Source organism: Microcaecilia unicolor, chromosome 4 (assembly GCF_901765095.1).
Source record: "Microcaecilia unicolor chromosome 4, aMicUni1.1, whole genome shotgun sequence".
Taxonomy (NCBI): domain Eukaryota; kingdom Metazoa; phylum Chordata; class Amphibia; order Gymnophiona; family Siphonopidae; genus Microcaecilia; species Microcaecilia unicolor.
Genome location: NC_044034.1, coordinates 244,333,605 through 244,357,923, shown reverse-complemented (window position 1 = coordinate 244,357,923; position 24,319 = coordinate 244,333,605). Strand labels below are relative to the sequence as shown.

Sequence of the window (24,319 nt, the reverse complement as noted above, 5' to 3'; positions counted from 1 at the left end):
AATCAAATATTGCCTGCTGATGTGAAGAGCATTTTAGAATACGCCGTTCAGCACATACAAAAGTGTACACATCTTGGAGCCGAACTGCTCTATGAACTGCAGCCTTACCTTCAGCAGAGAGATCCCCGACTGATAAGATGGAGGGAGAAACAAAATGGCCGCCGTTCGCGCCACTGGCCCTGTGGTGATCGTCGACAGCGCGCCCAACACCTCCGAACAAGTGAAGCCCAGTGGAACGGCGAAGAAACAACAGCCGGCGAAAAAGGCCCCGAAAAAACCGGCGGCAGCACTGGACCCGAAGAAACCTTGAAGGGAGAGCAAAATTTACACGTTCCGGCTGCGTGAACTGCGCCTGACCGACAGCAGCTGTTTGAACTTTTAAGCCATATCAGAAAAAACAGGTGGCCGCGCTTATGCAGTTCGCACCTTTCTTTTTTTTTTTTTTTTTTTTTTTCATTTCTTTAAACTGCCGCTGCCAAAACGCAAGAAAATGGAGGAAATTAAATCTGACGAGAAAAATCGCTGTTTAAAGTCACAGACACTGAATTATTTTCTTCTGTTTTTTTTTTTTTTTTTTTTTAATAACCCCTCAATCATAATAAAACACTGGAGCTGCCTGCTCGTTAGAAGTCTGGGGAAAGAAAGGCTGCTTCTTTGAATTTCCTTTTATTTGATTTAATTCTTTTAAAGCAGCTACCTGTTAAAAGTGGCTGCCTCTCCCAAAGACGGTACACCTTTCCAGAGAAAGGGACGGCCCTTCCCTGCTAAGCCAGGGAGATGGGGAGAAGGGGGGTGGACTCGAGACACCCGAGTTTAACACCCCCGAGGCTGTCAAAGAAAGAAGAGAAAGGAAACCCTGTCAAGCCTCTAAATAAGATTCCAGGCACAGAAGAATTATCACAAATATCTGTAATATCTAAAGAGAAAAGGAGAGAGACTATTGGGCTCACTTCCTACCTGCTGGGAGACTGAGAAAATACTGAGGCTAAGGTCACATGGCCAGGGCTCCTATTGGCTCTCTAGAGTCAGAGTTTTTTCTCAGTCTCCACCTGCTGGTAGGCGAGCACAACCCATCAGTCCAATCCTGGTCCGGTCCGGAGGGACGCTAAGGAATCCATATTACTGAGGAACAAGCCAAGGGTTTGGATGGTGATATACAGGAAAGTGAGGTGGCAGAGACTATTAAGCATATAAAGTCTTGGAAGGCCCCCGGACTCGACGGATATATGGCTAATTTTATAAGAAATTCCAGTCATTGCTGGTGGGTCACCTAGCTAAGGTTTTCAATTCTTTAGTACTGGGTGACAGATTACCATATCATATGAGAACAGCAGGGATTATGATTCTGTGTAAGAAAAAGATAAAACCCTTTGTGAGTCCTACATGCCCATATCCCTGTTGGTTTTCAGTATTAAGATCCTGACTAGGATACAGGCTAACAGGTTAATTAGGTATTTGCTGGGACTGGTTCCATAAGTACCAGGCTGGGTGTGTGATTGGTCACCAGGCCATGTATTGTGTGTGGAGAGTATCGAATGTGATATGGAAGGCCGGGTGCTTGGGGTGTCCTCTGCTTCTCCTCTCGGCCATGTATTATTTAATTTTATTTTATTTTTTTGTTACATTTGTACCCCGCGCTTTCCCACTCATGGCAGGCTCAATGCGGCTTACATGGGGCAATGTGACTTGCCCAGAGTCACAAGGAGCTGCCTGTGCCTGAAGTGAGAATCGAACTCAGTTCCTCAGGACCAAAGTCCACCACCCTAACCACTAGGCCACTCCTCCACTGATTTATGTGTGGAGAGTATCGAATGTGACATGGAAGGTTGGTAGCATGGGAAGTCCTTTGCTTCTCCTCTCGGTTGATGCAAAAAAGGCTTTTAACAGGGTCTATTGGCCCTTTACGTTTAGCATATTGGCCAAGGTGGTGATAGGAGATGGAGAAATTAGTTCTCACTAATTTTTTTTCCTTTTGTAACATACATGGAGGAGCATAATCGAACGGGGATGACCATCTCTAAGGGCGTCCAAGGACGTTCCGGCGAAGGGGTGGCGCAACGCGCATTATCGAAACAAGATGGATGTCCATTTTCATTTCGATAATACGGGCGGGGATGCCCAAATCTTGACATTTAGGTCGACCTTAGAGATGGTCATCCTAGATTTTCAATGATAATGGAAACCAAAGATGTCTATCTCAAAAACATCCAAATCCAAGCCCTTTGGTCATGGGAGGAGCCAGCATTTATAGTGCACTGGTCCCCCTCACATGCCAGGACACCAACCGGGCATCCTAGGGGGCACTGCAGTGGACTTCAGAAAATGCTCCCAGGTGCATAGCTCCCTTACCTTGGGTGCTGAGCCCCCAAAACTCAACTGTACAACACTACCATAGCCCTAAGGGGTGAAGGGGGGCACCTACATGTGGGTACAGTGGGCTTGTGGTGGGTTTTGAAGGGCTCACATTTACCACCACAGGTTTAACAGGTAGGGGGGGGATGCACTGCAGTACCCACTAAAACTGCTCCAGGGACCTACATACTGCTGTCAGGGAGCAGGGTATGACATTTGAGGCTGGCAAAAAATATTTTTAAAGGTTTTTTTTAAGGTGGGAGGGGGTTAGTGAACACTTGGGGAGTAAGGGGAGATCATATACAATTCCCTTTGGTTGTCATCTGGTCAGTTCAGGCACCTTTTTGAGGCTTGATCGCAAGAAAAAATGGACCAAGTAAAGTCGTCCAAGTGCTCGTCAGGGACACCCTTCTTTTTTCCATTATCAGCCGAGGACGCCCATGTGTTAAGCACGTCCCAGTCCCACCTTCACTATGCTTCCGATACGTCCCCATGAACTTTGGTCATCCCCACAATGGAAAGCAGTTGAGGATGCCCAAAATCGGATTTCGATTATGCCGATTTGTGCGACCCTGGGAGAAGGACGTCCTTCGAAAATAAGCGTGATAGTAACATAGTAGATGACAGCAGATAAAGACCTGTACGGTCCATCCAGTCTGCCTAACAAGTTAAACTCATAGCATAAGGTATGATGTGATTCATATATATACCTGTTCCTTGTCATCAAGAAGATGAAGCCATTACATATGGGTTGTGTCCATCAAGCAGCAGGGGGAGATAGAGAGCACTCAACTTTCCTCAGTGCCTCATGGCCAGCTACAGTGGTGGAAATAAGTATTTGATCCCTTGCTGATTTTGTAAGTTTGCCCACTGACAAAGACATGAGCAGCCCATAATTGAAGGGTAGGTTATTGGTAACAGTGAGAGATAGCACATCACAAATTAAATCCGGAAAATCACATTGTGGAAAGTATATGAATTTATTTGCATTCTGCAGAGGGAAATAAGTATTTAATCCCTCTGGCAAACAAGACCTAATACTTGGTGGCAAAACCCTTGTTGGCAAGCACAGCGGTCAGACGTCTTCTGTAGTTGATGATGAGGTTTGCACACATGTCAGGAGGAATTTTGGTCCACTCCTCTTTGCAGATCATCTCTAAATCATTAAGAGTTCTGGGCTGTCGCTTGGCAACTCGCAGCTTCAGCTCCCTCCATAAGTTTTCAATGGGATTAAGGTCTGGTGACTGGCTAGGCCACTCCATGACCCTAATGTGCTTCTTCCTGAGCCACTCCTTTGTTGCCTTGGCTGTATGTTTTGGGTCATTGTCGTGCTGGAAGACCCAGCCACGACCCATTTTTAAGGCCCTGGCAGAGGGAAGGAGGTTGTCACTCAGAATTGTACGGTACATGGCCCCATCCATTCTCCCATTGATGCGGTAAAGTAGTCCTGTGCCCTTAGCAGAGAAACACCCCCAAAACATAACATTTCCACCTCCATGCTTGACAGTGGGGACGGTGTTCTTTGGGTCATAGGCAGCATTTCTCTTCCTCCAAACACGGCGAGTTGAGTTCATGCCAAAGAGCTCAATTTTTGTCTCATCTGACCACAGCACCTTCTCCCAATCACTCTCGGCATCATCCAGGTGTTCACTGGCAAACTTCAGACGGGCCGTCACATGTGCCTTCCGGAGCAGGGGGACCTTGCGGGCACTGCAGGATTGCAATCCGTTATGTCGTAATGTGTTACCAATGGTTTTCGTGGTGACAGTGGTCCCAGCTGCCTTGAGATCATTGACAAGTTCCCCCCTTGTAGTTGTAGGCTGATTTCTAACCTTCCTCATGATCAAGGATACCCCACGAGGTGAGATTTTGCGTGGAGCCCCAGATCTTTGTCGATTGACAGTCATTTTGTACTTCTTCCATTTTCTTACTATGGCACCAACAGTTGTCTCCTTCTCGCCCAGCGTCTTACTGATGGTTTTGTAGCCCATTCCAGCCTTGTGCAGGTGTATGATCTTGTCCCTGACATCCTTAGACAGCTCCTTGCTCTTGGCCATTTTGTAGAGGTTAGAGTCTGACTGATTCACTGAGTCTGTGGACAGGTGTCTTTCATACAGGTGACCATTGCCGACAGCTGTCTGTCATGCAGGTAACGAGTTGATTTGGAGCATCTACCTGGTCTGTAGGGGCCAGATCTCTTACTGGTTGGTGGGGGATCAAATACTTATTTCCCTCTGCAGAATGCAAATAAATTCATATACTTTCCACAATGTGATTTTACGGATTTAATTTGTGATGTGCTATCTCTCACTGTTACCAATAACCTACCCTTCAATTATGGGCTGCTCATGTCTTTGTCAGTGGGCAAACTTACAAAATCAGCAAGGGATCAAATACTTATTTCCACCACTGTAGCTCCACTGCCTCTTCAGTATTCTCTATCTCCTCAAGCAGGGTGGCTGCAGCTTCTTCGAGCTCCATCAAAATCTGCCTGGGGGTGGCTCCTGGCTTGCCAGTTGTTAGCCGGGGTGTTAGAGGCTATAGCAGCTTCACTTTGAAGGCACATAGGTCAGCCCTTTCCCTGCCTTACCCATGCCCCCGTGGATGTGGACATATTAGCTTGCTTTTCCCTGTCCTTTCCCACTCAGTGGATGCAGGCACATTGGTTCGCCTTTCCCTCTTATCTGAGCCTCCGGAGTGTTTTTATTTACCTCTTTTGCCTCTGCTTTCCTCACAGCGTTAAAAATAAATAAATAATTAAAGTTGTGTCACGCTTTAGAGCAGCGATCTTGGAAAAGAGGTTTTTTTCTTGAGATTCTTCTGCAGGACCGGAGCTGTGATACTCGGTCCAGTGAGGTAAGAGTGTTTTTTTTACTCTTCCGGGGTTGGCCCACGATCGGGACGTTTTTGGCGCGAACCGAAATTTTTGAATTTTACCGCCGTTTTCGGCGATGGCTGCGGAGACTGTAAAGCGCTGTTCTAAATGTGGCAAGCGCAAATCAGCAGCGGGGCTCTGTAATTCGTGCTGTACAGACGGTAGAACCGGCCCGAGCATGGCGAGCTGTGATCTTTCGCGCTCTGAGCTGGCAGCGGACGTCATTTTGGATTTTCCACATGGCGCGGCCTCCGATGCGACGGAGAGCCCTGAATCCGGGGGGGGGGGGGGTCCTTTGAGTGAGGCTAATAATAGAGCTGATAGCCCTGGGCAGGATCCGGGCGGTCAGGGAGCGGTTTTCTCCCCTGATTTTGTTTTAATGCTGCATAGGGCGTACATGCTTAAAAGAGCTCTTCCACAGGGATCTTCGGACCCTCTGCCTGCCCCCCCCCCCCCCCCCCGGTGGATCCTGGCCTTTTGGAGTTGGCTTTGCCTGTTTCTTATTCTCCTGATAAACGCAGAAGGGCTAATTCCCCTTCTGAGTGTGGCGCACTCCCCCCCCCCCCCCCCCCCCCCCAGTGGTCGGGCTATGAGGATTCTGAGGGGTATGGCAGAACTTCTTGGGCTGAGGAGCCAGAGTCGGGTGCAGAATTGCCACAGGAGCTTGATGATCCATCTGCGGTGAGGATTTTCCACCGCGAGGAGCTGCCAGCGCTTATTTCAGATGCCTTACAAGCCCTCTCGATTGAAGATCCTGGGAGTGGCACAGCCTCCTCGGTTAATCCAAGGATGGCTAGTACCAGAAAGCCTGCTCGAGCCTTTCCTTTGCATGACTCCATCCAAGAGCTTATTTCGGCTCAATGGGCTGACCCCGAGGGACCTTTGAAGGTTGCCAGGGCTATGGGGCAATTATACCCTCTGAGTGAGGAACATTTGGCTCGCTTTGCAATGCCCAAAGTGGATGCCCTGGTCATGGCTGTGACAAAGAGAACTAACCTCCCTGTTGAAGGAGGTGTTGCCCTAAAGGATATTCAAGACCGCAGGCTTGATTCAGCTCTGAAGCAGTCCTTTGATTTGGCAGGTCTCACTGTTCAGGCATCTGCATGCAGTTGTTATGCTGCTAGAGCCTGCCTGGCTTGGTTACAGCAGGCAGTGGAACAGCCCGGTGATGGAGCGGAGACCTTATCTGAAGTGGCTCCGCGGATGGAGTCGGCCTTGTCCTTTTTGGTTGACGCCCTTTATGATATGGTCAGAGCTTCGGCTAAGCAAATGGCTGTAGCAGTGGCGGCTCGCCGCACTCTTTGGCTACGACATTGGGCGGCGGACATGGCCTCTAAGCAAAGGTTGGTGAAGTTGCCCTTTCAAGGCCTTCTCCTGTTTGGTGAGGAGCTGGAAAACATTGTTAAAGGCCTGGGGGATTCCAAACCTCAGCACTTGCCCGAAGATAGGCCGAAGCCTTCCTCTAAGGGTCAGGCGGTCCGCTCCTCTTACAGACCTCGCTTCCGTGAAGCTAGAAGGTACCGCCCGGGGTGTGCTGCTGGGCTCACTTCGCGTGCCCGCTTTCAGCAGAGAAACTCCTTTCGCTCGGACAAATGTTCCGCAGCTGCCGGTTCAAGGCCTGGAGTTCAGGGGCGACCTTCTCAATGATGGTGCGCCGGCCCTCTCCTCGTTTCCTGTCATCGGAGGAAGACTTTCCCTCTTTTTCGAGGAGTGGGCCAAAATCTCCGCAGATCAGTGGGTCTTGGACCTGATCAGAGACAGATACCAAATAGAATTCGATGCCCCGGTGAGAGACGTGTTTGTGGAGTCCCGATGCGGTTCTGCCGCCAAACGGGCGGCGGTAGAGGAGACTCTCGATACCCTGTCCTCACTTGGATTCCAGGGCTCTGTCCTTTCCTGGTTCTCTTCCTACCTCTCCCTCCGCACCTTTAGTGTTCACTCTGGTGGATCCTCTTCTACTTCTATCCCTCTGCCTGTCGGCGTACCTCAGGGTTCTGTTCTTGGTCCCCTCCTCTTTTCTATCTACACTTCTTCCCTTGGTTCATTAATCTCATCCCATGGCTTTTCCTACCATCTCTATGCTGATGACTCCCAAATCTACCTTTCTACTCCCGATATCTCACCTTGCATCCAAACCAAAGTTTCAGCGTGCTTGTCTGACATTGCTGTCTGGATGTCTCAACGCCACCTGAAATTAAATATGACCAAAACCGAGCTTCTCATTTTCCCCCCCAAACCCACCTCCCCGCTCCCCCCGTTTTCTATTTCTGTTGATGGCTCTCTCATTCTCCCTGTCTCCTCAGCTCGAAACCTTGGGGTCATCTTTGACTCTTCTCTCTCCTTCTCTGCTCATATCCAGCAGATTGCCAAGACCTGTCGTTTCTTTCTTTACAACATCCGTAAAATCCGCCCCTTTCTTTCCGAGCACTCTACCAAAACCCTCATCCACACCCTTGTCACCTCTCGTTTAGAGTACTGCAATCTGCTTTTTGCTGGCCTCCCACTTAGTCACCTCTCCCCTCTCCAGTCGGTTCAAAACTCTGCTGCCCGTCTCATCTTCCGCCAGGGTCGCTTTACTCATACTACCCCTCTCCTCAAGACCCTTCACTGGCTCCCTATCCATTTTCGCATCCTGTTCAAACTTCTTCTACTAACCTATAAATGTACTCACTCTGCTGCTCCCCAGTATCTCTCCACACTCGTCCTTCCCTACACCCCTTCCCGTGCACTCCGCTCCATGGATAAATCCTTCTTATCTGTTCCCTTCTCCACTACTGCCAACTCCAGACTTCGCGCCTTCTGTCTCGCTGCACCCTACGCCTGGAATAAACTTCCTGAGCCCCTACGTCTTGCCCCATCCTTGGCCACCTTTACATCTAGACTGAAAGCCCACCTCTTTAACATTGCTTTTGACTCGTAACCACTCGCCTCCACCTACCCTCCTCTCTTCCTTCTCGTTCACATTAATTGATTTGATTTGCTTACTTTATTTATTTTTTGTCTATTAGATTGTAAGCTCTTTGAGCAGGGACTGTCTTTCTTCTATGTTTGTGCAGCGCTGCGTATGCCTTGTAGCGCTATAGAAATGCTAAATAGTAGTAGTAGTAGTCTGTGCCAGATAGGGGCTGTGACTCCGGTGCGTCCCGCCGAACAAGGTCTAGGCCGCTACTCCATTTACTTTGTGGTGCCACGAAAAGGCGGGTCTTTTCGCCCGATCCTGGACTTAAAAGAGCTAAACAAGTCCTTAAGAGTGTGGCATTTTCACATGGAAACCCTGTGCTCTGTCATTGCGGCGGTACAGCCAGGAGAGTTTCTCACGTCTCTGGACCTGAAAGAAGTTTACTTGCACATACCAATTTGGCCCCCGCACCAGAAGTTTCTGCAGTTTGCGGTGTTGGGAAAACATTTCCAGTTTCGGGCCTTGCCTTTTGGCCTCGCCACAGCTCCCCGAACCTTCTCCAAGGTAATGGTGGTAGTAGCTGCCTTTCTCAGGCGAGAGAGTATCCGGGTTCACCCGTACCTAGACAACTGGCTCATCAGAGCAGACTCAGAAAAAGAGAGTCATCTAGCTACAGCCAGAGTGGTTTCAGTCCTTCAATCTCTGGGCTGGGTTGTCAATATGGCCAAAAGTTACCCGACCCCCTCGCAATCTCTAGAATATTTGGGGGCCAGGTTCGACACAGCCTCGGGTTATGTGTTTCTTCCCGAACAAAGGCGGTGCAAGCTTCAGAATCAGGTCTGTCTGCTCCTGAGGATGCCCCGCCCGCGAGCTTGGGACATTGGCCAGCTGTTGGGATCAATGACGGCCACCTTGGAAGTGAGAGCGCACCTGAGACCTCTACAGTATTCTCTACTTCAACGATGGTCTCCAGTATCTCAGGATTATCAGTGCAGACTTTCTTGGCTCCCTGCGGCCCGCCTCAGTATGGAGTGGTGGCTCTCGGACAGCATGTTGCGGCGGGCAATGCCGCTGGCACTCCCCGATTGGTGTCTAGTGGTGACAGATGCCAGCCTGAAGGGCTGGGGCGCACATTGCCAGGGGAAGCATGCCCAGGGTCTGTGGACGCCCGACAAGTCGGAGTGGTCTATCAACCGCCTGGAGTTGGAAGCGGTGTTTACTACTACTACTATTTAGCATTTCTATAGCGCTACAAGGCATACGCAGCGCTGCACAAACATAGAAGAAAGACAGTCCCTGCTCAAAGAGCTTACAATCTAATAGACAAAAAATAAAAATAAAAATAAATAAATAAAAAAATAAGTAAGCAAATCAAATCAATTAATGTGAACGGGAAGGAAGAGAGGAGGGTAGGTGGAGGCGAGTGGTTATGAGTCAAAAGCAATGTTAAAGAGGTGGGCTTTCAGTCTAGATTTAAAAGTGGCCAAGGATGGGGCAAGACGTATGGGCTCAGGAAGTTTATTCCAGGCGTAGGGTGCAGCGAGACAGAAGGCGCGAAGTCTGGAGTTGGCAGTAGTGGAGAAGGGACCCTGGAAGGATTGGCTGTCCGAGTGATGTCGGACAACACGACAGCAGTGGCCTACATAAATCGACAAGGCGGCACTCAATGCAGAGCTCTAGCCGAGCAGGCCGAACAAATTTGCCACTGGGCCGAGCTGCATCTACAGTCCCTGTCAGCAGCTCACATTGCAGGTCAGAGCAACGTGCAAGCCGACTATCTAAGCAGGCATCATATCGATCCAGCGGAGTGGGAACTAGCAGACGATGTATTCCTGCATATATGTGCCAAATGGGGCAAGCCAGTGATGGATCTTATGGCGACCAGTTCCAATGCCAAAGTCCCATGCTTCTTCAGCAGACGGAAGGATCCTCGCGCTGCCGGGTTGGATGCCTTGGCTCAACCCTGGCCCCTGGGCTTGCTGTATGTCTTCCCTCCATGGCCCTCGATAGGGCGAGTGCTCCTGCGGATTCGGCTGCATCCAGGAGAAGTGGTGCTCACCGCCCCGGATTGGCCCAGGAGGCCTTGGTATGCGGACCTCCGACAGATGCTGTTGGAGGCTCCCTTTCCGTTACCTCTGGTTCCGCACCTGTTGTCACAGGGTCCGGTGGCCATGGAGGATGCCTGCCACTTTGGTCTTATGGCATGGCGATTGAGAGAGCGCAATTGAGAGATAAAGGCTACTCAAATAAGGTAATTTCCACTCTCCTGCAGGCCCGTAAGCGCTCCACTTCCGTGGCTTATGCCAGGATTTGGCGCCAGTTTGAAGTCTGGTGTGTTTCAAGAGCACTTTCTCCATTGCGGGCTCCTGTTTCGCCGATTCTGGACTTTTTGCAGGATGGTGTACACAAAGGCTTGGCCTATAATTCCCTGCGGGTGCAAGTGGCAGCATTGGCCTCCCTGCGTGGCAAGGTTGAAGGCGTGTCCTTAGCTGCTCATCCAGATGTGGCACGGTTTCTTAGAGGGGTGCTTCGGCTCCGTCCTCCCGTGCGGGCACCTTGTCCAGCTTGGAACCTGGGGTTAGTATTGAAGGCCCTTCAGGGGGTTCCCTTTGAACCGCTTCAGCGTGCTTCAGAGAAAGATTTGACACTGAAGGCCGTCTTTTTAGTGGCCATTACCTCGGCGAGACGGGTGTCAGAGCTCCAGGCGCTGTCCTGTACAGACCCTTTTCTGCAACTCTCAGAGTCAGGGGTCACAGTTCGGACCGTGCCTTCCTTCATGCCTAAGGTGATTTCAGCATTTCACCTAAACCACCCTGTTTTTCTTCCCTCCTTTGTTGAGGAGGAGTTTCCAGGTTCATTTGGGCAGCTGCACCTTTTGGATGTGCGCAGGACTCTGTTGCAGTATCTGCGAATTACAAATTCTTTCAGGACCTCTGATCATCTTTTTGTGCTGTTTGCAGGTCCTCGCAGAGGGTCTTCAGCGTCTAAAGCCACTATTGCCCGTTGGTTCAAAGAAGCTATCTTTTCAGCATATCTGCTGTCTAGCCGGGCTCTGCCTGAAGCCTTTAAGGCACATTCCACAAGAGCGATTTCCTCTTCCTGGGCGGAAACTGGAGCACTATCTCTTCATGAGATTTGCAGTGCTGCAACATGGGCTTCTAAGCTCTCTTTCGCCCGACATTACAGACTGGATGTGGCTGCCAGGAGGAATGCGCGTTTTGGAGCACAGGTGCTAGCGCGTGGTGTGGCATGTTCCCACCCTATTTAGGGATTGCTTTGTTACATCCCATACGTAATGGCTTCAGCTGCTTGATGACAAGGAAGGGAAAATTAGGTTCTTACCATGATAATTTTCTTTCCTTTAGTCATAGCAGATGAAGCCATGAGCCCTCCCTGTATGATTGTCTGTATTGCTGTGATTCTGATTTTAGGTGCTGTTCTTGTTTCCTGAAGTTATATTCCTTCCTTGGGGAGTCAGAAAACAGTCTTCAGGATTCTTGTTACAGTTATAGGAGGATGAGTTCATTCCCTCCAGTTCATGTTTTGGGAGGATGAGTTTATTCCCTCCAGGAGGATGCAAGTATTCCCTCCGTTTATACAAAGTGGAGGACGAGTTTATTCCCTCCAGGAGGATGAGTTCATTCCCTCCTTTTTTGAGTTCATGCCCTTGTTAAGGGGCCATAGTTCGCTGTGAGGAAAGTTCATGTTATTCCCATTGCGGTTTGCCATACTGCTTTGGAAGCTTCAAATACTGAAGAGGCAGTGGAGCTAGCTGGCCATGAGGCACTGAGAAAAGTTGAGTGCTCTCTATCTCCCCCTGCTGGTTGATGGACACAACCCATACGTAATGGCTTCATCTGCTATGACTAAAGGAAAGAAAATTATCATGGTAAGAACCTAATTTTCCCATCTTGATTTGACCTTGCCATTTTCAGGGCATAGACCGCACTGTCCTTGTTCTAAAACTTCTAGTTGTCATCAAAGCCCTACTCCAACCCATCCAAATCTGTCCAGCCACAATCAGGGCACAGACCGTAGAAGTCTGCCCAGCACTGGCCTTGTTTTCCATCTTCAGTCCAACTTTAATCCCAAAAGATATCCATACTTGTGTGCTGTGCCCATTTACCAATAGGTGGAGAGAGAGAGAGAATTAATTCAGAACTTTGCTTTATAAAGCTGCTGTGCATTAGATTCTATTCAAATAGCCAAGCAGTAAGAGCTTGACAGAAAGAAGTAAACTCCTGCCTCTTTAATAAATTTATGCCAACTTTGTAAAATAAGTAACACAAACCTTATGCCTAAGAAACAAAAACTCACTTTTAAAAACCCAACAAAGCAGAATATGTTTGAGTAGGGTGGATCTAGACTGATCCTTTGGGACTAAAGGAAAGAAAATTAGCAGGTAAGAATTTCTCCTTATCTCCAAAGGATCAGTCCATACTTGAGGACTGCGTTTATACATCCCACAAGTAGGAAGGGAATGTGATATCCCTTCCATAATAACAGAAGCTCCAAAGGAAGCCTCTGTTCTAGCTCCCACATTCAGATGATGCTTTAAAAATGTATGAGACATGGACCATGTGGCTGCCCTACAAATTTCATCCACAGAAAGAGCATGGGCTTCTGCAAAGGAAGTAGAAAGTGCTCTAGTAGAATTAGCTTTAAGATGTAAGGGAATCCTTTTCCCTGCCAACAAATAGGGTGAAGAAATAGTTTCCTTTAACCAACATGCAATAGTCACCTTTGAAGTGCATAAACCCTTTTAGGGTCCTGAAAGAAGAATGTAAAGGTGATCTAAATGCCTCAAATCATTCTGGTCGATATTCAGCATAAGATAACCAGCCGGATATGGTTGCTAACTGGTTAACTTGCATCTCAGTGGTTAACCAGGCATCAGCAGCATTTAACCGGTTATTGACACTGAAAATGCCTGGTTAACGCCGAAAATAAAGCTGGGGTTATGTTGGGAGCATAATGGGGGCATGACCACTTAACCAGCCAGGCTTAACAGGCAAAAAAAGACCACAGGAACAGCAGTCCTATCTTTGCCCATTAAGCTACGGCCAGTTAAGTCTGAACACTCACTTAACCAGTCATGCACTAGATGGCATTGCAAGAACTGGATATTCAAAGCACTGCCTGCCGCCGGCTAAATATCAAGGTGATAGTGACCTCCAAATAGTGCAAAACAACCCTCTCTATTCAGCAAGGAGACACATGGAAGAGAATTCCAATCCATAATCCTCCTCACAAAAAGAAGGCAAATAGAGAACTTGACTAACATAAAAAGTAGAAACTACTCTAGTAGCGCTTTAGAAATGATAAGTAGTAGTAGTAGTAGTACTTTAGGTAAAAAAGAAAAGGGTCTGTGCGAGATAAGGCTTGAAACTCCAAGATATTCCTGGCTAAAAACACAGCTGCTAAGAAAACTGTTTTCAAGGTAAGATCTTTAAAAGTAGCTATACGTAGGGGTTTCAAAGGTGATTTTTGAAAAGCACTTGATATGACTGACACCTGTAAGAAACACACTACATTTGGATGCGCTGCCAACGAAGACCATCAAACACGGCAATGAAAACAAACCAAAGTCACCACCTGAACTTTGAGTGAATTAAAGGAAAGACCTATTAAGTCCTCTTTTTTTCAGACTTTACATAAACAGATGTGCAGTTTCATTTGGGTGGGTTGTCCATCTAGGATAGCTTGCATACTTTGTGTCTTGCTAAACAGGTAGGGGTCTACGTGTTCCCAATCTGGAGAATTATTATTATGCTGTGCAACTCAGGCCAGTGCTGGAGTGGTCCTCTATCAATTTGAAATCTTGGGCTTTTTTTAGAACGGTAATCAGTGGGAGGGCTCACTCTGAGGTATCTGCCTTGGGCTGTCGGACTGAGAGCTTACTGTAGGCAGATTGTTAATCCCTTCATTATTACAACAATGCAGGTATGGGAGAAGGTAAGGACTAAGTTATTACAGTATAGAAAGATTATTTTTCTTACTCCAATCTGTTATAATGTAGAGTTTGCTCCTTGCAGGGAGGTGGAGTTATTTTTTAACTACCTGCAGTGCTTCTGATTGAATTTTACAATTTTTCCTTATGTACCTATTTCAATACGTCTGCTGTTACACTGTGATAATTTCACATATGCTGCAATTTGTTAAATTGTTGCTTGTTAAAAAATCAGGTGGATTTCATCTTTTTGATTGGTTATATTGTTTAAGTGTTGCTAAGTTATGAATGATTCAGATTGCTTCATTTGCTTATCATTGGAATTTTTCAGGATTTTTTTTTTACGTTTTTAGAAGGCAATTATGTATATATGTGTGCATTGTATTATAGTTTAGATTTTAAACATTTTTTATGTTCAGTCTTTTGATCACATTGCCTAATTCTGTTCATTTATAGGAAGATGTGTCTTTTTACTTAATTTCTCAGCATTTGTTTTGAAGGAATCTAGTGGTAATGTGGTTTTCATTTTTGATGTTCAATATGTCTAATATATATTATGTCTATACATTTTTTTGTATTTATTTTTGGGATCATTAAGATTTCATTTTAATTGTTTTTATTAAAATATGTTAGTAGACTCCTGAGAAAGGCAAAGCCGAAACTTGATCAAGTTGGGTCCCTCCTCTTTAAACCTTGTCTTGGTGAACGCTCATCTGTCCTTCAATCTCTGGATCACCTTTGAAAAACTTCTAGGCAGCACAGCAAAGGTGAGCAAATGAGGATCTCTGGTGTCTTGGACAGTTGTAGGGGCACGGTCAGGTGGTACACTAGGAGGCTCATTTTCAAAGCACTTAGCCTCCCAAAGTTCCATAGAAACCTATGGAACTTAGCCTCCCAAACTGCTTTGAAAATATGCCTCTAGGACTCATTTTCAAAGCACTTAGACTTACAATGTTCCATAGGTTACTATATAACTTTGTAAGTCTAAGTGCTTTGAAAATATGCCTCCTTATAGATTTACAACTTAAATTCCACCTTTTGTCTCAGGATCTTTGTACTTACAAATAAAACACTATACTCAGAGTTGGGGAGTACATGAAGATTTAAGGGTGGAAAAGGCACCATTTGAGATGTTCATTATGCTACAGATGAGGAAGAAGTAGATTTCTAGAGTATATGTGCTGTAAACCGGTCCAGGGTAGGGTACACAGAACGGAGACCAAAATATCAAGGGGATAGAACCATGCTCATATGAGGAAAGGCTAAAGATGTTAGAGCTCTTGAACTTGGGGAATATGATAGATGTTTACAAAATCTTTAAGTCAAGTGGAATGGGTAAACATGAATTGACTGTTTACTCTTTCATAAAATACAAAGACTAAGGATCACACCATGAAGTTACACAGTAATACTTTAAAAGAAAAAAAAGGCACAAATATTTTTTCCACTTAACACTAAGTTAAGGTCTGGAACTTTTTACCAGAGGATGTGGTAAAAGCATACTTGGGTTAAAAAAGTTTGGACTAATTCTGGGAAGCAAAGTCTATAAACCATTAAGGTAGATCAATAGAAAGCTACTGCTTAACCCTAGTGGTAGGTAGCATGTAATCTTGCTACTTTTAGAATTTTACCAGGTACTTATGACCTGGCTTTTTGAGACCATTAGAAGCAGGATACTGGGCTAGATGGAGCTTTGGTCTAACCCAGTATGGCAATTTTTATGTTCTTAAAAACTTAAGAAAAAGTCTGAAGTAACAACCAAATCACTAAGAAAGTAGTTTAAAAAGAGCCCCAAACTAGAGAGCCCTGACCCAGATGAATTACCAGTGGATTTTGCAGTTCCAGGAGTGGGGCCGGGCCGACTCATACAGCCACTGGAAACAGCCACTCAGGAGGTAGTTGGCAACAAAAAAAAAAAAAAACATGTTAATCTTATTGGTCTCTTGGGCTGACTTTTTTCCTTGGGTATCTGTGTAAATTCATTGAGAAGTTTAAGGACACTAAAAAGTGAAGTTATCAACATGGGTACCCTTAAGATGTTATTTTATTGTTAATCCCAGTTATTAATAACTAGATCTCATTGCATAAAATGTGCGAAAACAGCACAATTTAGTGGTAAAATAACATCTTAATGATACGAATGTAATAGTCAATGCGGACCAAGTCTGCTTTTTATGATCTAGCATTTTCCCTTTTTGCTTAGTGATAAATTGCCGCTTGGGACCAGGGCCGGGCACCCCGAGCCAACTTGTTTAGCAGTGCCCCTCTCCCCTCAGGCCCTGCATCTCTCCCCCATCCAGTCTCCCTGCCCCCTCCTCTGCCCCCTTCCCCCCAGGTCAAACACTGCTCCTTAGCCTCTCTCACTATCCCGCGGTCCTGTAAAGTTTATGTTAGACGGTGGCAGCAGCATGACAGGCTGAATTCAGCAAGCCCCTGGGGTCGTCCCCCTCTGCTGCGTCTTGCCCACAGGCAACCTGTAAACTTTATAGGACCGTGGGGGGAGGTGAGGGAGCAGTGCAAGACTCAGAGAGAGGGGAAGAGAGAACGGGAGAGACCAGACAGCAGGGGAGGGGGGAGAAAAGGCTTAACCTGTAGATCAGGTGAGGACTGAGGATGGGTAATTTGGCACCCTTAAATCGCCAGCACCCTGGCCAGAGCCTCACCTGGTCCAATGGTTAAGCCAGGACTGCTTGGGACTACTTGTTGCTTCCTATATACTAAGGAGGAGGTCTGAAAAGAGGTTGCTGCTGAGAAGTGTTAAGACAGCATTATATCAGGCAGCTTGTTTCCTTTATAGTCAATTCTTTTATATTTGGCTCCTTGATGTTTGTTTTTCTCCCCAATATATGAAGGGTTGTGGTGTGAGACAGATAAGAGTATTTCTTATAAATTTTGTTCTTTGATTGCTTTGGAGTCTTTCCCACTTTCTGATCAAGATTTATTCTTGTTTTGTATTATTTTAAATTTGTATTAAGAAAAAGAAGATTACAGAAGATTAAAACTGATACTTAAAAGTGCTTTAACATCAAGGAATAAGATATTAGCGATTACTTAAGCTTGCACTTTTGTACAGACTTGGAATTTTAGAGTGGTCTCTTAAATATCTTGAAAAACTGGATGTAAAAGCAAAAGAACTTCTCCAAGATCCTCCTGGCTGAAAACATAGATCATTTATAAGAAATCAGTGTATGCTGAGACTGTACTTCCTTAGAGATGGAAAAGGAACTGCCTCTGCTATATATAATCTATTTCTATGAGGCCAATTCTATAACTGGGTGCCTCCAATTAGGCATCCAGAGGACACTCGGTAGGGGCCTAGTCTATAAAGGAACCTAATTGCCTATTTAATTTTTAATAGAGTATTGCATAAACAGGTATTAACGTGCCTAACATTTACGTGCTCACACTTACACCAGCCATAGAGCTGGAGTAAGTGCGAGCACCTAAGTACAGCAGGGATACACATAACAAACAGTATTCTGTAATTTATGCATGTAAGTGGGAGCCCCACCTTTGTCTTGCCCATGTTCTGCCCCTCTGTATTTGCAGAGTAGCACTTAAGCACCTCATGCATAAGTGCTAGCATATGTACAAAGTTTCACCATAACTAAGTTGTTCTCCAAACCTGTCCAGAATTCCTACCTAAGGTGGTCTCAAAGTTCCATTTGAACCAACACGTAATCCTCTCCACATTTTTCCTGAAGCAGCATGCGAGTACTGCTGAGACACAGCTCCACACTGTAAGCACGCTCTGGCATTCTGTCATCAGTCTCACAGAAAGTTGATGCAGTATTTATCTCCTACAACCCCAACAAGATGAGTGTCCCTGTCATCAAGAGAATGCTTTCTACCTGGATATCAGAATGCATTGTAGTGACTTGGTCTTTCGTACACACTGTGTCACGTACTACTGCCTTGACCGGTCTTCTAACAGAGACTATGATTTTGGTCAACTAGTCCTCAGGAATATGCTTAACTAAAAGCTTCACCCTGCTCCACTAGTATTTAAGCAACAAGAGAAAAACACTCTGCAGCCTCGACACAGAAAGCAACAAACAGAGAAGGAGAAGACAATCATTGATTTGAAACATGCAATTGTATTCTTCAAAGACCCGACTCGGCTAAGTTTCCATATTATGCCTTCATCAGGGATCAGCAAACTCTTCAATGTAGAAAAGAGCAAATAGCACATATAAGCATACTCCTTTGGGATCTGTCCGCAACCACAGACTTGCATTAGTACCAGTGCAAGTCTGTGGTTGCGGACAGACTAGAAAGGAACATGCTTATACAGTGGGGGAAATAAGTATTTGATCCCTTGCTGATTTTGTAAGTTTGCCCACTGACAAAGACATGAGCAGCCCATAATTGAAGGGTAGGTTATTGGTAACAGTGAGAGATAGCACATCACAAATTAAATCCGGAAAATCACATTGTGGAAAGTATATGAATTTATTTGCATTCTGCAGAGGGAAATAAGTATTTGATCCCCCACCAACCAGTAAGAGATCTGGCCCCTACAGACCAGGTAGATGCTCCAAATCAACTCGTTACCTGCATGACAGACAGCTGTCGGCAATGGTCACCTGTATGAAAGACACCTGTCCACAGACTCAGTGAATCAGTCAGACTCTAACCTCTACAAAATGGCCAAGAGCAAGGAGCTGTCTAAGGATGTCAGGGACAAGATCATACACCTGCACAAGGCTGGAATGGGCTACAAAACCATCAGTAAGACGCTGGGCGAGAAGGAGACAACTGTTGGTGCCATAGTAAGAAAATGGAAGAAGTACAAAATGACTGTCAATCGACAAAGATCTGGGGCTCCACGCAAAATCTCACCTCGTGGGGTATCCTTGATCATGAGGAAGGTTAGAAATCAGCCTACAACTACAAGGGGGGAACTTGTCAATGATCTCAAGGCAGCTGGGACCACTGTCACCACGAAAACCATTGGTAACACATTACGACATAACGGATTGCAATCCTGCAGTGCCCGCAAGGTCCCCCTGCTCCGGAAGGCACATGTGACGGCCCGTCTGAAGTTTGCCAGTGAACACCTGGATGATGCCGAGAGTGATTGGGAGAAGGTGCTGTGGTCAGATGAGACAAAAATTGAGCTCTTTGGCATGAACTCAACTCGCCGTGTTTGGAGGAAGAGAAATGCTGCCTATGACCCAAAGAACACCGTCCCCACTGTCAAGCATGGAGGTGGAAATGTTATGTTTTGGGGGTGTTTCTCTGCTAAGGGCACAGGACTACTTCACCGCATCAATGGGAGAATGGATGGGGCCATGTACCGTACAATTCTGAGTGACAACCTCCTTCCCTCCGCCAGGGCCTTAAAAATGGGTCGTGGCTGGGTCTTCCAGCACGACAATGACCCAAAACATACAGCCAAGGCAACAAAGGAGTGGCTCAGGAAGAAGCACATTAGGGTCATGGAGTGGCCTAGCCAGTCACCAGACCTTAATCCCATTGAAACTTATGGAGGGAGCTGAAGCTGCGAGTTGCCAAGCGACAGCCCAGAACTCTTAATGATTTAGAGATGATCTGCAAAGAGGAGTGGACCAAAATTCCTCCTGACATGTGTGCAAACCTCATCATCAACTACAGAAGACGTCTGACCGCTGTGCTTGCCAACAAGGGTTTTGCCACCAAGTATTAGGTCTTGTTTGCCAGAGGGATCAAATACTTATTTCCCTCTGCAGAATGCAAATAAATTCATATACTTTCCACAATGTGATTTTCCGGATTTAATTTGTGATGTGCTATCTCTCACTGTTACCAATAACCTACCCTTCAATTATGGGCTGCTCATGTCTTTGTCAGTGGGCAAACTTACAAAATCAGCAAGGGATCAAATACTTATTTCCCCCACTGTATGTGCCACTTGCTCTTTTCTACTTTGATGAGTTTGCTGACCCCGGATGAAGGCATGCACTGGGCCACTGGGGGGCAGGGAGCTTATTTCTCCCTGAATCCCCTTGGCTGATCTGGCCAATTTTTTAAACTTGATTCATCTTTTTATCAATTGTTTTGTTTTTCACCATGCCAAATTTGACCCTACGCCATTAAACTTGGAAGTTTTCTCCCCAGATTCCATTTTAGACACTATTTGGGGGGAAATTCTATAAAGGTCACCTAAACTTGGATGCCAAAATACTGCTCGCGAATTCTATAATGGCATCTGGGCACTTCCATTATAGAATAAAGCACTTGCACACCAACATTTAGGCACAATCACATCTTATTTATGCCTGCCTTTTACATGTGCTCATAAATTTTGCATTTTAGCATGTAACATATAGCATTCTATAAGTTACATGCTTAAGTGTGGGACCTGCTCATGTCTCCCCCTATGAACGCCTCCCTTGTCTAGAATGTGAGCGTGCAGGGTACATAATGCGTTATCAAAGCAGCATACGTACATGTGCAAATATAACATTCACATGCGTAAGCACTAGTATTTCTATAATTTTAACATATAAATGGTGCTTACATTTAGGTGCTAAGATTACAGAATGAGGATGCATATGTAGCCACCATTCGGCTGGAAAAAATAATTACTCAAAAGCTACAACAACTCTGATCAAAAGACACAGAATATTCAAATACTGTATCCAGGAGTGAGTTAAAGATGAAAAGTGGTAACCTGGGTTGATCGGGTTCAGGGTTCTATCAGGTTGGGCTTTTTGTTATATGGGAAGTTATGAGAATGGATTTTTGTATACTTGTCAACTTATGTTGCTGTTATTTAACTGCATAGAATTATTTTTATTTTCTTTGTATTACAGAATATTTTGATGGTGCTATTCCTCACCCAGCCACAACTGCTAATAAAGCAAGTCATATTTTACCTTGTGATAGGTATTGGCTCCTGCATGGATCATCATCTGCTGAGTGCTGATGATTTTCTTCCTACGTTTGCATTCATCTTTCAAGGATTTTACTTCCTCTGCTTGTTTGGCCACCTGTACTTTAATTTGATCTGTCTGGTTGATGGAGCCCTGCACCTTCTCCTCCAGCGCCTGCACGTTGGAAGTCAGATATTCCTGGGAGTGCAGCAGATATTCGATGGTGAACTGTGCCAACCGGAGCAGTTTCAGGAGAACGGGATCCACAGCATTCAGGCAATGGGGACACTTCTCGTTCTCCACGTTGCAAAAAGTTATGTTTATTATGTGCTCCTGCAGCGTAAGGAAATCTAGCTCGTTGGCAACTCTGTCCACATCGATGGCGCTGATCCGCCTCCAGTCCACGGTCTCCTGCCGAGCTCGGAACTTAAAGGCTGGGAGATGGCCCAGTGGCATCCTAGCTGTAACCAAGGAAGAAACCTGGATCGAGGGTGGACTCAGCGAAGAAGGCAGGCTGGCAAACGGAGCACCGACTTCGGTCCCATAGGGATAATACACATTGTTATAGAAAGGCTGGGAAAAGAGAGAGAAAACGGTAAATTCCAGCGAATTTTCTTTATTGCCACTCCTCCCTCCCCGAAAGGCTACGGCGAAAAGCGCGAACTGTTCCCACGCTGACATACAATGAAGTAACACAATGTTTTTAAATGTTAGTTTTAAGAAGAAACAAAAAAAATCCCTCAAGTACTCTAAACAGAGCTCTGCTTGTGGGCGCAGGCCCTCACACGCTTGCATTCCATACTGTCCCCCCTCCCCTCCGGCGCTCGGGCACGCTCCTTCTACGTACACCAGCAACTGGTGCTAAATGCTTTCCTCTTACCATAGTCTCTGGAAAGCCCAACGTTGACCGTGCCGGGGGTAGGCGGCCCGGCTGCTGTCTGGCTGTCTGCCCGCCCTCCCCCACCCCCGGCTCCTTCACCCTCTGCTCCCCGCTCTAAAGTTCGACTGCTCCCGCCGCTGTTACCCAGCTACTGCGCGCGAGGAAAAGGCGGCCTAGTGCTGAAAGCATCCACAACGTTTCCATAGCAACAAGGCGAAGCCGCGCCGCTCCCCCGGCCCGCCCAGACAACGAACTGAACTACTGATCGACCTTAATTCTCGCATCCGATCCGTCTCTTACCTTATAGAGCTCCTCTCTTCCTAAACTGTTTAGCCGTCCACCACGATCTGCGGGAGTGTTGGAGGAGAGATGTCGGATGAACGGGATTGCCTGTGAGCAGAAAATTGCGAATCTCGCCGCGTTCGAAATATGCCCCGGACTAAAGGGAAAGTATAAAGTGCGCGACAAGGAGTCTGGGAACTGCTATCTTTGGCAAAGCGAACGTTCTACCAGGCTCGTAGGGCCTCGCTTCTGTGGTCCTTTGAACTGCCTTATTCCAGTTTCTTGGAAGTTGAACTTAGTCGGAACGGATAATGAGAAGTGTTTTTTTGTTTGTTTTTATCCCCCTCGCCCCGTCCCCACATGCTGTGGAGGAATAGGTTTGCAACAGTCCTTATTCAGGTCTACCTAGCTAATTCTTATGTCTTTTTTTAATAGTACTTTAAAAAGCAACTAAAAACAAAACAGTTCTTTCCCCTAAATGGAGGTCACGGAAAGTTGTTGTTTTTTTTTTTCCATTAACAAATGCACTTCAAGAAATATAATATGTACAGTCTAATCCCCTGATTGGATATGGGAGAGGGAGTAGTGGACGAAGAGAGCGCTTGCCCAAGATACAGAAAAATCCCAAAGTGGGTCCCGTGAGCTTGCGAGTTTCTCATAGGCGCTGCAGTAAGTAGTTCAGTCCCATTTTCTAAAGCACTGCTTCCTTTTACCTGTTGGAAGAAGAACTAGGGGGAGGGGGCGGCTTTGAAGGCAGTGGCTTAGCCAGACAGCCAATTTTGGGTGGGCCTGAACCCAAAGTGCGTGGGCACAAAATTTTCTCTCTAACCCCCTCCCCCAGCATTCCCAATTCAAAAGATAAATACTTTAGCTGATGAAGATCCCAAGCGCTGTCACCTGAAGACTTCCACCAAAGATGGCTTGGATCTCTTTCAGGGAGAGAAAACTAACAACTTATAGCAGCAGCTTCAGAGAGCATTTTCCATCTCACAGATAGGCTGCAGAGAATACCTTCTCCTGCTTTAGACTTAGCCTGGCCTCAGAATGACATCCTATAGTATATCTCCTATCAAACTGAGCTCTCCTTTTCATCAAGCACTGCCATTTCCTCCCCTCACCCTCCCCACAGCCAGTTTGAACTTCATGGGTGTGGCTTGGATCTCTTTCAGGGAGAGAAAACTAACAACTTATAGCAGCAGCTTCAGAGAGCATTTTCCATCACACAGATAGGCTGCAGTCAGAGAATACCTTCTCCTGCTTTAGACTTAATCCCACCCACCCCTAGAGTGACATGTCTTATATAACCTCCCTATCAACCCACTCATTACTTTACCTCACCCATTTCTATTCTTCTATCACCTTCTCCCACTACTCCAACCAGAGTTACACCTAATCACACTGACCACCCTTCAACATCTTCAGTCCTTCTGTGACTGTTCTCTTGTGCTTGGCTGCTTAAATATTTTAAATTTAAATGCTTTACTTTTTGTCTATTAGATTGTAAGTTCTTTGAACAGGGACTGTCTTTCTTCTGTGTTTGTACAGCGCTGCGTACACTTTGTAGCGCTCTAGAAATGTTAAATAGTAGTAGTAGTAATTCACTTTTACCAAGCTTGGTCGGCAGCAGCAACTCCTTGAGCCACCGATGGCGGCACCCCATGCATGCTTAGTTGTCAGTGGCTCTGTTGCAGGAATTGATGCATGAATTTATGATACTTCAGGAGTCAGACAGCACACCAGAATGAGAGAGAAATCTTCTTTATTTGCCAGCAAACAAAGTAGAACATCAGCATTAAGTCTCTTCTTCTCTTTCTCAGCTCTCTGTGTCTTTCTCTCAGCTCTCTGTGTCTTTCTCTCAGCTCTCTGTGTCTTTCTCTCAGCTCTCTGTCTCAGCTGCTTCTCTTCTTATGCTGTCTTCTCCTTCTTCTGTCTGTTCCTTCTGTCCTTCTCTTTCTTCTGAGCTCCTTCTGACGTAACCTGCTTCTTCTCCCACTTAAATACAGTTCTATCTAGCCTAGCCTAGCCCCCTTACTCTCCAATTGGTTAAGGAATAGATTGATTACCTTGCCTCAACCAATCAGTTCTATACAAATATCAGTTACATAGGTTCCAGACATCCTAAACTGACCTGTGACCTGGGGCCCCTTACACCAGACATTTGGTCTCCAGAACTCCTGCATGTTATTATGATTGATTTCTCATATTCCTAGTACTAACTGCTAAC

The 24,319-nt window shown here is 46.2% G+C and overlaps 1 protein-coding gene across 1 annotated transcript in view; it reads right to left on the bottom strand.

The window, feature by feature from the left end:
• DZIP1 (DAZ interacting zinc finger protein 1) overlaps positions 1-21,941 on the bottom strand; it is a 327,827-nt gene extending 305,886 nt beyond the window's left edge. Inside the window, 2 exon segments of the mRNA XM_030201373.1 lie at positions 20,937-21,506; positions 21,814-21,941. Of these exon segments, the coding sequence (XP_030057233.1) occupies positions 20,937-21,506; positions 21,814-21,816 (573 nt within the window). The 5' untranslated portion in view covers positions 21,817-21,941.
• Between the last annotated feature and the right edge of the window lie 2,378 nt (positions 21,942-24,319).